The sequence below is a fragment of the Rosa chinensis genome, chromosome 3 (genome assembly GCF_002994745.2).
Source record: "Rosa chinensis cultivar Old Blush chromosome 3, RchiOBHm-V2, whole genome shotgun sequence".
NCBI classification, from domain to species: Eukaryota; Viridiplantae; Streptophyta; class Magnoliopsida; order Rosales; family Rosaceae; genus Rosa; species Rosa chinensis.
Window position 1 is genome coordinate 24,427,150 of NC_037090.1, and position 13,387 is coordinate 24,440,536.

The 13,387-nt window shown below is 37.9% G+C and overlaps 2 protein-coding genes and 2 non-coding genes across 6 annotated transcripts; 2 read left to right on the plus strand and 2 right to left on the minus strand.

Annotated features, from left to right (window-relative positions):
* The first annotated feature begins 387 nt into the window (after positions 1 to 387).
* Positions 388 to 8,273, plus strand: LOC112191612 (histone-lysine N-methyltransferase ATXR4). 3 transcript variants are annotated; one of them, XM_040515895.1, is made up of 9 exons: positions 388 to 844; positions 995 to 1,050; positions 1,669 to 1,795; positions 2,772 to 2,841; positions 2,947 to 3,011; positions 6,097 to 6,208; positions 6,563 to 6,634; positions 7,371 to 7,421; positions 7,586 to 8,273. In XM_040515895.1, exons 1-9 carry the CDS (start codon positions 476 to 478, stop codon positions 7,798 to 7,800), a joined length of 1,137 nt encoding a protein of 378 aa, XP_040371829.1. In that variant the 5' UTR covers positions 388 to 475; the 3' UTR covers positions 7,801 to 8,273. The 3 variants fall into 3 exon arrangements, with proteins under 3 accessions (XP_040371829.1, XP_024186763.1, XP_024186762.1); XM_024330995.2 differs by lacking the exon at positions 7,586 to 8,273 and having other exon boundaries at positions 407 to 844; positions 7,371 to 7,537; XM_024330994.2 differs by lacking the exons at positions 6,097 to 6,208; positions 6,563 to 6,634; positions 7,371 to 7,421; positions 7,586 to 8,273 and adding exons at positions 3,498 to 3,569; positions 4,292 to 4,554 and having other exon boundaries at positions 418 to 844; positions 2,947 to 3,123.
* TRNAG-UCC lies at positions 5,805 to 5,876 on the minus strand. The gene has a single exon. It is a non-coding gene; the product is annotated as a tRNA-Gly (tRNA).
* Positions 8,229 to 8,300, minus strand: TRNAG-UCC. Its single transcript has one exon. It is a non-coding gene; the product is annotated as a tRNA-Gly (tRNA).
* A 470-nt stretch (positions 8,301 to 8,770) lies between these two features.
* LOC112195285 (fatty acyl-CoA reductase 2, chloroplastic) lies at positions 8,771 to 11,696 on the plus strand. Its single transcript, XM_024335694.2, is given in 10 exon segments — positions 8,771 to 9,038; positions 9,041 to 9,232; positions 9,351 to 9,454; positions 9,576 to 9,775; positions 9,867 to 9,967; positions 10,051 to 10,258; positions 10,474 to 10,635; positions 10,724 to 10,805; positions 10,945 to 11,342; positions 11,447 to 11,696. Coding segments are annotated over 10 exon segments (1,773 nt in total). The 5' UTR covers positions 8,771 to 8,872; the 3' UTR covers positions 11,607 to 11,696.
* Positions 11,697 to 13,387: the final 1,691 nt, after the last annotated feature.

Genomic DNA, 13,387 nt, shown 5'->3' on the forward strand with positions numbered 1-13,387 from the left:
CTTCAAAATTTTGTCTCTGTATGAAAAATAATGAAACAGTGAGAATCGATCAAGTAATTAAATTCCAAATAACATCTCATGATCAACCACTGCAAGTGGTCTAATGGTTATTGCCTAGTTGAGTGTGCTCCCTAACTTAGGTTCAAATCCCGAAGCTGTCAAAGTGGTCAGGCACTGTGCTGCAATGCACAGTTGGAGCATTTCACATGCGCCGAATGGTTTATCTTGGGCCTAGGAAGCCTTTGGGTTCCTTTTGATAAAGTTAAAAAAAAAAAACATCTCATGATCTCATATGATGCTATGTCAAATGAACAAAGTTTTCCAAAAAAAAATTAGTGCTGTCAATGGGATCGGATCGTGTCAGATTCGTATCGTGTTAAGATACCAAGTTTTGTGTGTGTTGTTATTATTATATTGTTTTTATGAATTAGAAAAAGCCTATATTAAGCTTTGGAGAGCTGCGAGTGAGTCAAACATGGCGCGTGCCACAGTCCGTTATAGTCGTTGGGCTTGGCGCTTCTTAACATCGAATACCCAAAACGAGCCGTTTCTCTCTTCCGCTGCAGCCACCTTCTCCACCGCACCGGAAAATGCGAATCCGGGTCGACCCGGACCACCTCCGATCCGAGTCGCGCTCACCGAGTCATCCGGGCGAGGCGTCTTCGCGACCCGGAAAATCGAGACCGGTGAGCTCTTACACACCGCCAAACCCATCCTGTCTCACCCTTCTCTCTCCGCCCTCCATAAGGTCTGCTACTTCTGCCTCCGAAAGCTCAAAACCACCGACGCCCCTCAACCCCATGGCGTTTCCTATTGCAGTGAGGAGTGTCGACAACAAGCTAAGGTGGCCCTTTGCTTAGTTACCCATGTGTAATTAAATATTTGCGGAATGCCCACCAAGTGTTTGATGTTTTGCTTCTGAAAGAATTGCGTAGTTCGGCTTTCGTTGAGTCGGAGCTCACTTACAATTTGTGTGTGCTTTCGTGATTTGTAGGGATTTCATGATATTGAGATGACAGCAGATTGGTCAGCTTACGACGACTATTGCCGGTATAAAATTGCTTAGTTTCACAAAGCTTTGACCAATTCACAAAGCTGTCAGCAATGCACCTATAACTCAACTCAAACTCACCGTGATGCCATACCATTGCGCCAAGACACACTCTTTATATCTATAACAGAATAATGCCCAATTTCATACATAAATTACTCATGTTACGTGTAGTGTGTGCACAAATTTTTCTGTTTTGCTGTTTTCTTTCATCATGGTATGTATAGCATTCTAGGAACACCATCAACCTACTTCACTTTAAAGCCATTTGGGATCTAATGGAAGTCATTGGATTTCCTTGTTTCTTTCAGTATCTGTTATTCTTAAATGGGTAAAACTTTTTTACCCGTTAACAAGGCTTAATGAACAGACAAACAACAACAACCGCTAGCCGCAATGTTTGTCCTTGATCCCCAAATTACTTTGATTAAACCTTTTTCATAAAAAAGAAATACCAATGCATGTGAAAACTACCCTTGAAGTATATGGTTGTTCTTGCCATATATACACATATATTATTACCTGCTCTTCGTCCTGAGAGATGCATGCCATTACTTGGTTGGTGAATGGTAATATATGTTTATTATTCTTATTACTTCTATTTGTCTCTTTTAAAGGTCTAATCGTTTGAAATATCCTCTACTTGTAAAGCGGTTGGCTTGTATGGTTATGTCAGGAGCTACACCTGCCAACCTTCTTGACATACTCCAACCTGCCAGCTTATCTCCAGAGATGATTTCTGAGGTTAGTACCTTATCTGATTTATTTTTTAAAGATGACATCAGAAGTTACTTGATTTATGGTAACCGATTGAACGAACTAACTTTGAAATCAACTTAAATGCTTGGATGTAATTTCATTGATAGTTCATTTGTCTATGGTTATACTTTAGTAATTTCTCTGACTGTTTATTTATTATTTCTTTTCTCAAGCTGCTGCCAAGTCATATTTCCATTTATTAATAGTTGTATGAGTAATTGAGGAAGTGCATTTTTCATCAGAGCAGGAAGGAGTAAAGGAAATTGATTAATGCACAGATAATAGATTATAACTGATTAGGATGCAGCAGAGAGCAACAGTAGCTGAGAGTATGATTTGGGTGGGTTGGGAGTGTTGAGAGATTAAGAAAGCAGAATGATTTTAGAAGAAACAGAGGGTTCTTAGCTGTAGAAGGGAGAAATAGAGTGAGGGAGGTAAGGGGAGAGAGAAACCAAGGCACCAAGCCTTGAAATAGATTTAATTTTAATTCATTCCAATCTGATTTGGCCTTACAATAGATAGCCATATTTATGGGCTTCAAACACAACCCTTAGACTCCTAGAACCAAAAGACTATTAAGACTTATTAATAATAAGACTCTTCAATACTTATTAACTAGACATAAAGTCACACTCAAGACCCTTGAGTACTCACCCTAAGAGTTTAATAGACTCTTAAAAGCACTAGGCTCATAATTATTCTTCATGAAACTGAAAATTGACCTGGCAAGACCCTTATACTACCATGACGATTTTCCTTTGGACCAAAAAGGGTTGGGCTTAGTCTTAGGCTTCCAAAGAGGATACTTCTTGTCCAACCAACCTATGGCTGCTGCATTATATTAGGTCAACTAAAGGGTTTCAATGCTTCATAAAATACAGTATTCATCCAGTCAATCAGTTCATACATTATCAGGAAGACAAATAACAATCAGTTTATGCAATAAGGTGACAATTTTCAGATGGAAGAGGGATACGGCTTGCTAAGGAATGCCTACATAAACTCAAATATCACGGATGAACAGATGTCCTGTATCCTCCAACTGACAGAAATTTGATTTTACTATCCAAAATTAATTTTTCCCTTGTACTTTGGTAGCAGCATTTTTGGAGGATAATTTTCTTTGACATTATAAGTTTTGACTAAACAATGGTACATCGGCATACTTTCCCGGATTCGTATTAATGCATTTCGTATTGAGTTGGCTGGGGGATACGATGATCTCCTGTCATCATTAGCAGCCTCTATAGAATCTGAAGCTGCTGTTGGGAATGCTGTTTATATGCTTCCATCCTTTTATAATCATGATTGTGGTAAGTTCATGTCCTCTGCTTTATATCCTTTTGGTTACAATTTTATTACCTTGTTCATTTTTTATTGATGGAAGTGCATATTCTGTTTATAGCTAAGGGCATAGAAATACAATTGAAGTCGACCACAACAAGTAATTCAGCTAATCATGAATTATCACAAAAGTGATGGAATTTTTGGTTCCATTTAGTACAAGTTTAAAAGTATATGACAAAAGTATAAGTTTAAAATAAAATTTAGTTTTAGACAAGATATAAGACATTGAATAAATTGGTTTGGATTCTATGAAAAATGGAACTATGGATTTCTGACGGGTAAGTGGATTTATATCACCAATCTCATATCTGATTTCGAAGTAACTGGTTTTTTATTACAGATCCAAATGCCCACATTATATGGATAGAGAATGCAGATGGGAGATTGAAGGCCCTTCGTGATGTGGATGAAGGTTTGTCAAACGTACAATAGTTTTTATAATGGCGTTTTTAGTTCCCCCACCCCCCACCCTTTTTTTTAATTGTTGGTGACCTTTCCCCTTGTTTCAATGCTCGCTAATTGCTTTCGTCATGCTTTGTCTGTGCTAAAATGGGCACCCCTGGGATCCAATGTCATCTTTCAGAAATAGCCTTTGGATTCCTGCAGACATCCTTTTTCCATTACTGCCTACCTGCCCTTAATTCACCAGTGCTATCAATTTCTTTTAAACAAGGCAGACCTCAACACGCATCTAAGAGTCCATTTGATTCAAATTCAACAAGAAGTCCTTAGAGAGGATCATCAATTTGTTGTTTCAGACATTTGTCTTAGTACAAGGCCCACAGTTTTACTATAACCATATTGTTAGTAAGCGTGCACATTATGTTGATAGAGTTACATGATAGGAGATGGGTAATTCTACCAGACTGGCTATGTGGTACAGAGTTGTCTTTTTCTTTTCTTTTTTTTGAACAGTGGTACAGAGTTGTCTAGTATTATGGATTTATTGGGTCAAAAATGTGGGAAGAATCCAAGTGGAGGTATAGCCAGTAATGTTGTTCTTGTTACATTTCAACCCATCTTCTAAAGCTGTTTCTTTGGTTGACATGATTGTCAACAACTGATAAAAACTTTTTCAAGTTACATTCCAAATAGGACCCAAAGAAATCTAATTACATTATTCGTTATTTTCAGGGGAAGAGCTCCGGATCTGCTATATTGATGCAAGTATGGATCATGATGCTCGGCAGAGTTTCCTGTCACAAGGGTTTGGTTTTCAGTGCAATTGTCCCCGGTGCTTGTCTGGTGATTAATGATCTTAAGATGTTTAGTTTCTTCAGACAAAAATAAGAGATGTATCATTGTAATGATAAATGTTTTGCAGGCTATAATGTACTCATGTATTTAGATTTTAGATGTTGCTCACTCTTGGTCATCCTTAGTTTTTACATTGTGTCTCTCTTCTTTTTCGCTCAAAGCAGGAAGGCTCCATGGTCATATATATATTGTCAAGTTATAAATATGCAATACTTACTGAGGCATGCCACTGGTGTATGGAAGTGCCGAACAGTGCTGTTGCGTTGCATCTAAATGGCCTCGTAGCATCTTTTACATTACACACATCAACCATCCAAGGCTCTAAGCTCTAGCTAGTAACCTCATTAACAAAGGCATCAAATCAATCCCAGACTGATTTTCTAACAAATAGAGGGGATATTTAGAAAACTTTCCAACTAATCAATTGTCGTCCATGTTCAATGAACCAGCGCAAGCCTGAAGGAGAAACTAAACAAATAAGTCATTTTTGAAGGCATGAGACCAGAGTGAGAACGAGGAGTCAAAACTGCACTTGGATGCACAAAAAGAGCTATTCTTCTTCATCTTTCTGTTGGGTTATGAATCTTTTGACCTTCTTTTCCACTCCATGATAGATAATCATCAAGCCAAACTTCAAAAAATATTAACTTAACCACAGAGCCCAAGCAATCAGAACCAAAACGGTTGATGCATTCTCTATGCCAATTGCCAAACTAGACTATCTTAAGAGCAAGATGAAGGATACCCTAGCAGGCCAAGTAGTGAAAAGATGATATAGAACTTCTACCTTAGCAGACAATACACTGGTCAAAAGGCCAGTCAAGCCTTAACGTGCATATATGGCATAAGAAAAGGGTACAAAGGAAGTCAATTTCTTTGCAAAGAAGATCGAAAGTAAAAGTGAGGAATACCTAACAAGCATATGACTGCAAAGAGCAAATTAACAATCCTCTTCATTTCAGCTTTGTAAGGACTTGTGATGGGTTTTGAGTCTCTTGACCTCCTGCTCTTTCTGTTCGACGCCATGGTAATCTTCAATCCAAAGTAGACTCTCGTCATATTGAATCATGTGAACGTGATCTTGCTCAATTATATAAATAGCAGTGTGTTGATCTTTGGTTACAAACATATATATAATACGTCGGAATGTTTACTGGGATAACATTTCCCATAAATGCTATGCCTGGACAACAATGGGACACAGCGACCTTGTCATATGTGCAAGTCGTTTGGATGCCAAGAAGGGTTTTGAAAACACGTCCGTTTCGGAGTTTAGTTCGCGAGTTTTAGCTAATGCCTTAAATCACAAGTTTTGACTCTAAAGCAGTGCTTCTAAGGACGCCTGCCAGCCATCTGAATCGTTTAAACAGTGGGGCAAGGAAAAAAAAAATGCGTCTGCCGGGAGTCGAACCCGGGTCTATTGCTTGGAAGGCAATTATCCTAACCGTTGGACTACAAACGCTCGATGTTGGTGAAGGCGTATTAATTATTTATTTCTTGACAATATGAAGGAGTATACATAAATTACATATAGCAAAATGCATTGACCGATTTCCAAAAACTAGCTATATGCATGGTATACATTTGAGCCCTTTCTTGGATCTCCCACACCCTTTTTTACCCCTGCATTTTGGGGTTGGATATATTATATATAGATAGGCAACATTGCATTTCGTATTGAGTTGGCTGGGGGATACGATGATCTCCTGTCATCATTAGCAGCCTCTATAGAATCTGAAGCTGCTGTTGGGAATGCTGTTTATATGCTTCCATCCTTTTATAATCATGATTGTGGTAAGTTCATGTCCTCTGCTTTGTATCCTTTTGGTTACAATTTTATTACCTTGTTCATTTTTTATTGATGGAAGTGCATATTCTGTTTATAGTAAGGGCATACAAATACAATTGAAGTCAACCACAACAAGTAATTCAGCTAATCATGAATTATCACAAAAGTGATGGAAAGAGTCATCTTCTATATAACAAAAGTATAAGTTTAAAATAAAATTTAGTTTTAGACAAGATATAAGACATTGAATAAATTGGTTTGGATTCTATGAAAAATGGAACTATGGATTTCTGACGGGTAAGTGGATTTATATCACCAATCTTATATCTGATTTCGAAGTAACTGGTTTTTTATTACAGATCCAAATGGCCACATTATATGGATAGAGAATGCAGATGCGAGATTGAAGGCCCTTCGTGATGTGGATGAAGGTCTGTCAAACGTACAATAGTTTTTATAATGGCATTTTTAGTTCCCCCACCCCCCACCCTTTTTTTTTAATTTGTTGGTGACCTTTCCCCTTGTCTCAATGCTCGCTAATTGCTTTCGTCATGCTTCGTCTGTGCTAAAATGGGCACCCCTGGGATCCAAGGCCATCTTTCAGAAATAGCCTTTGCATTCCTGCAGACATCCTTTTTCCATTACTTCCTACCTGCCCTTAATTCACCAGTGCTATCAATTTCTTTTAAACAAGGCAGACCTCAACACGCATCTAAGAGTCCATTTGATTCAAATTCAACGAGAAGTCCTTAGAAAGGATCATCAAATTTGTTGTTTCAGACATGTGTAAGGCCCACGGTTTTACCATAACCATATTGTTAGTAAGCGTGCACATTATGTTGATAGAGTTACATGATAGGAGATGGGTAATTCTACCAGACTGGCTATGTGGTACAGAGTTGTCTTTTTCTTTTCTTTTCTTTTCTTTTGAACAGTGGTACAGAGTTGTCTAGTATTATGGATTTATAACACTTTTTCTATGTAATGGGTCAAAAATGTGGGAAGAATCCAAGTGGAGGTATAGCCAGTAATATTGTTCTTGTTAACATTTCAACCAAGCTGTTTCTTTGGTTGACATGATTGTCAACAAATGACAAAAACTTTTTCAGTATACATTCCAAATAGGACCCAAAGAAATCTAATTACATTATTCGTTATTTTAATCAGGGGAAGAGCTCCGGATCTGCTATATTGATGCAAGTATGGATCATGATGCTCGGCAGAGTTTCCTGTCACAAGGGTTTGGTTTTCAGTGCAATTGTCCCCGGTGTTTGTCTGGTGATTAATGATCTTAAGATATTTAGTTTCTTCAGACAAAAATAAGATGTATTGTTGTGATGATAAATGTTTTGCAGGCTGTACTGTACTCATGTATTTAGATTTTAGATATTGCTGCTCACTCGGTCATCCTTTTGTTTTTACATTGTGTTTCTATTCTTTTTCGCTCAAAGCAGGAAGGTTCCATGGTCATATATATGGTTTAGTTATAAATATGCAATACTTACTGAGGCATGCCACTGGCGTATGGAAGTGCCGAACAGTGCTGTGGCTCAATAGCAGTGTGTTGATTGCACTTTGGTTACAAACATATATATAATACGTCGGAATGTCTACTGGGATAAGATTTCCCATAAATGCTATGCCTGCACAACAATTGGACACTGCGACTTGTCATATGTGCAAGTCGTTTGGGTGCCAAGAAGGGTTTTGAAAACACGTCTGTTTCGGAGTTCAGTTCTCGAGTTTTAGCTAATGCCTTGAATCACAAGTTTTGACTCTAAAGCAGTGCTTCTCAGGACTGGAACTAAACAGGCCAAACAGCCAGCCATCTGAATCGTTTGAACAGTGGGGTTAACTAAGAAATTTGCAGCAGTATGATTGAACACGATCATCACATTTTCACATTTACAACACTAAACATTGTACGTGTGGGAATCAGTCAATTAGCACGCACATCTATGAACTATGAATTCGAAATCAAATTACACCAAAAGGCAAATATAGTAAAGAAAAAACAAAACAAATTGCGTCTGCCGGGAGTCGAACCCGGGTCTATTGCTTGGAAGGCAATTATCCTAACCGTTGGACTACAAACGCTCGTTGTTGATGAGGGAGTTTTAATTATATATTTTAATACAATATGAAGGCATAAGTACATAAATTACATATGCATTGACCGATTAGCTATATGCATAGTATGCATTTGAGCCCTTTCTTGGATCTCCCACACCCTTTTTTACCCCTGCATTTTGGGGTTGAATATATAGATAGGCATAGAAAACCTACCTCACCCAAAGAACACTAATCAATTATCAAACCCAGTGGAGATGTGAGGAGAGTTCCCGCCAACTTAGCCGTCGGTAAAATAGTGTGAAAGAGTCGGCAAAAAGATTGCCCTTCTGCCAAATAATGTCACTATATAATCACCTAACTCCCATCTTCCTCTCTTCAAAGTTTATACCCAAACCAAACCCTCTTCAATCTTTTAGAGTTTAGGTAGTTTACTCGCTTCCTTTTCATTTTGGTTGAGGAGTGTTTAGCTAAGGTTTCAAGCCAACCATGCATTTTTAACTTCAAACAACTTATACTTTGTTTGTTGACCTCTTTTTTTTTTTCTTTTTCTCTTTCATGATCTGATCTTAATTGCTTCACATTCTTCCTTGGCAGTGATGGAAGCTTCATTGCTGAACTCTTTCTCTTCAATGATTAATGCACCAAATAAACTTGCGAGACTGTCAGAAAAGTGGGATTGGTGCTTGTTGAGGAGAAAAAAGAGTAGTTTGGCTGTGTGCCAAGGAGCATCATCAGGTGGAAATGCCAAAAAGATTAGTGGTTTTCTTCTGCTGCAACTCTAATGGATGCAGGAAGCCTTGTTTTGTCTCCAAATGATCAGAAGGTCCAGAAGGAGAACGAATTTTCAGTCAAGGATTTGGTGCCTTTTGTGGAGATGCATGACGGTATTGGAATTGTAAAGTTTCTTAATGGAAAAGGGTTCTTCATTACTGGCGGAACCGGGTTTCTAGCAAAAGGTTCATTCTTTACGCGCATGTATATATCTTGGTCATTATGCCACATGTTTATGCTTCTCCATGAAAACTACATATATTCAGCAAAAGCCCTTTTTTTTCTGTTTGTCTAAATATCCAGTTCTTATTGAGAAGATTTTACGGACCGCACCTGATGTGGGGAAGATATATCTCTTGATCAAGGCCAAAAACAAGGAGGCTGCAATGGAAAGACTAAAAAGTGAAGTATGTTTTTATTTTATTTTTCTGTAACTTGATTTTTTTTTTCCATCCTTCTCTAACCATTCATCAATATTCCATTTCCAAGCTCCTACTCTGAGTTTTGATGTATGGTGGTGTTCTTTAGATCATAAGCACAGAGCTTTTCAAAGGTCTTAGACAAACTTATGGAAAATCTTATCAAGCCTTCATGTTGAGCAAGCTAGTTCCGGTGGTTGGAAATGTATGTGAATTGGATCTTGGGCTAGGAGACGATATAGCTGCTTTGATTGCTAAAGAAGTTGATGTTGTTATAAATTCTGCAGCTAACACGACATTTCATGAAAGGTGATGAACTTTTACCTCTGAAAGTTCTGATTTCTACTCTACGTTTGTGTGATTTCTAATTGTTATAGATTTGTACCATTATGTTTTGAAGATATGATGTAGCTTTAGATATAAACACAAAAGGACCTTGCCACCTTATGGCCTTTGCAAAGAAGTGCAAGAGACTTAAGCTCTTTCTGCAAGTATCAACAGGTAAGAGATTGACTTCTATGGCAATATTTATGAAATTGAGGTATATATCACTTTAAATATCTGTTTCCTTCTCTAATGTACAGCATATGTCAATGGACAAAGACAAGGGAGAATCATGGAAAAGCCATTTCATATAGGAGAAAGCATAACAGGAGAGAATTCCACCTCTAATACCCCACCAGGATTCAATCCACTGGATGTTGAAAATGAAATAAAGTTGGCTATGAACTCCAAGGGAGCTTATGAAGATAATGAGGTAGCTCAAAAGCTAAAAGATCTGGGTTTGGAAAGGTAATGAGTTTCGCCCTCTATACTTTTTCAAACTTTTTCTGTAATTACTTGGTTTCCAAGAAGATAACAAGATATATTCTCAAAAAAAAAAAAAAAAAAAAAAAAAAGATAACAAGATAGGACTAAGAGATTTGAACGAATGAACCAGATTGAGATCTGAAATACATTGATCATTGATTTATTGTTTTAACATGACAAGATTATCGTATAATCAGGGCCAGAAAATATGGATGGCAAGATACATATGTGTTCACCAAGGCCATGGGAGAAATGCTGATTGATGATATGAGAGGTGATGTACCAGTAGTCATAATCCGACCTAGTGTCATCGAGAGCACTTGCAAAGAGCCATTTCCTGGATGGATGGAAGGAAATAGGTAGATCTTTAAAGTGTAGTTGCCTTTAGTCTGAAATTGCTTTTCCTTAAGCTTTGAAATAAACATTCAATTCTCTCTATGTTCTCAGGATGATGGATCCAATTGTTTTATACTATGGAAAAGGACAGCTCACAGGTTTTCTAGTAGACCCTAATGGGGTACTTGATGTGGTATTTAATCTCTATCTACTAATATATACAAAAAAGTGCTCATCATCCAGAAAATCACACTCGGATCAAAATAAAAAAAATCCAGAAAATCACATTTTTAATCTCTGAATATATCTGATCTCTTGACATGAATACTCAGGTTCCGGCTGACATGGTTGTTAACGCAACTTTGGCTGCCATTGCAAAGCATGGAATGGCTCAGAAACCAGACATCAATGTCTACCAGATTACTTCATCAGTTGTGAACCCATTAGACTTCCAAGATTTGGCTAGACTGCTGTATGAACATTACAACTCCTCACCCTGCATGGACTCGAAAGGCAGGCCAATCAACGTTCCATCAATGAAGCTCTTCAGCTCCATGGAAGATTTCTCCGCTCACATTTGGAGAGATGCCACTCAACGAAGCGGGTTGACAGCTTTGGCTTCCTCGAATGGGAAGCTGTCTCAGAAACTTGAGACGATGTGCAGAAAGTCAGTAGAGCAAGCAAAGTACTTGGCTAGTATTTATGAGCCTTATACTTTCTATGGTGGAAGGTATGGTAGCCATCAACAATCCCATTGTGACTTCATTTAGATTATGACTAAGCATATGTGAGACGGTTGTTGAATGCATAATTTCAATTGAACACTTGATGCAGGTTTGATAACAGCAACACTGAGAGACTAATGGAGAGCATGTCTGAAGAAGAAAAGAAGAAGTTTGGATTTGATGTTGGAAGCTTAGATTGGAAAGAGTATATAACAAATGTTCATATTCCAGGTCTTAAAAGGCATGTCTTGAAGGGCAGAGGGGTGTGATGTCTTGTCGCATTAGACAGCTCAAAGCCTCAAAGTCCTTCAACTAATTTGTAATAATAAGCCAATACTTCTTTCTTTCTTTTTTCTTTTTTTTTAGTCTAAAAATGAGGGAAAGGTGAAATGTTGCCTTTCCCTTGATGGTGTAACTTATTTCACGAAACTTCTGTGATCCATGGTCTTGGATTTTCTCATCAGTTCTGTAAAAATCAATGGTTTCTGTAATTTAATAAAAACTCGAGTGCTTCACTTGTGGCTATTGGATGCAAAAGACTACTCAGAATCATCAAAGTTTGAGGATAATGAGATACAGAAATCTCTGCTTTGCATAATGGCAAAAATGGGATTCAGCTGCATGTTAACATGATCGACTTCAATCAAAAGCATTACTTTAATAACCCTCTCCCAGTGTGTCTTGGGGGAGGCTAGGGTTTTGAAAGGTAGATCAGAGTTCTCAATGTCAAAGAAGTATGTTTTGATATGGACAACCCTACAGCAAAACCTTGGTCTTGCCATCTTTCAAAGAATGGAGCAGTCCTAGCTAGGTAGACCAGGGGAAACAGGTTCCATTGGAAAATTCAATTTCCCTTCCCAGGTTCGTTTACCATTGCTCCATCTACGGTACGATAATGCATCGCTACAAAGGTACATTTACTCCTATAATGGTAAGCTGGCTGAGCCTGGCTCCATGCAGTGACAGACTAAAACTCAGTGTGATCTCGAGTTAGTCTAGGACTACATGAAGTGATGAAACTAATATTATTTAATGAATGAAATTCCAAAGTGTAGGTACAACTTTTGTACATGTCGTATTGGCATTCCCATACAAAGAGTCCATTTACTGATCTCGGAGAATCAGGTATACATGCATTTGCATCTGCAGTTAGTTTTATGTGGAGTCAGTTTTTAGGAAGTTGGGTTTGGGTTTTATGGAATTACATTCTTAAAAGATTTTCTCTGATAAATAAAAGGGTAGTTTTTAAGTCCTAGGTATTCTAGGATTTTGTGGATATCTTAGATTAAAATCTCTTTCCTAATAGAAGTCTAATTAGGGTTGTCTCTGGTTTGTTTGAGTTGTGGCCGCTGGTTGAATATAGATTGTAGAATTATACTCGGCTAAAGTGTGTATTTAGAAACGCAAGAATTGGTGATAGGGTCTTGCATGTTTGTTTGAGTTTGTGTCTTCACAAAGAGTTAAAACACTTGGTCCATGTATAAGTGTTTGTGATCATAGTTTCATATGCATAGTACTCTCTCGAGATCAGTAGAGAGACTGTGAAGAAAGAAGAACAAGATTTGAAGATCATTCAAGTGAAGGAGTTCTAGAAGGAAGACAAACTTAGAGTTAGCTTTTGTCTAATTCTTATAGTCGAGCAAGTGCTATAAAAGTTTGTACAAGAACATATCCTTTTGAATAAGATGATTATTATTTTGGGTTCTCAAGAGTAAGAGCCCCGCAGTGTTTTTTTAATCTCATAATTGAGGTTTTCACTGCGTAATCAAAATCTGGAATTTGGTTCGTTATTTCTGATTTCTGCCCAGTAGGGATTGATCCGTATACTGCAATCCCCATTTCCCAGAAAACATTTTCTGTCCTTGCATTTTCATTTGGCATCAGAGCGGGTTCTAAAATTATTAAATTGATCCGTGGTCAAGGTTGGAACGTGAACGTGACAGGGCCTCTAGTTCTATAAATTGCCCGCCTTTGTTTGACGGTGAAGACTATTCACAATGGAAGATTATGATGAGAGCGTTTCTCTACTCTCAGGATGAAAACATGTGGA

Bases quoted from the DNA above. Each gene is read 5' to 3' on its own strand.
- LOC112191612 (XM_040515895.1), top strand. From the start codon at position 476: ATGGCGCGTGCCACAGTCCGTTATAGTCGTTGGGCTTGGCGCTTCTTA. The intron at 1,051-1,668 runs GTATAAAATTGC...TCTCTTTTAAAG, and splicing joins GCTTACGACGACTATTGCCG to GTCTAATCGTTTGAAATATC. The intron at 6,209-6,562 runs GTAAGTTCATGT...TTTTTATTACAG, and splicing joins CTTTTATAATCATGATTGTG to ATCCAAATGGCCACATTATA.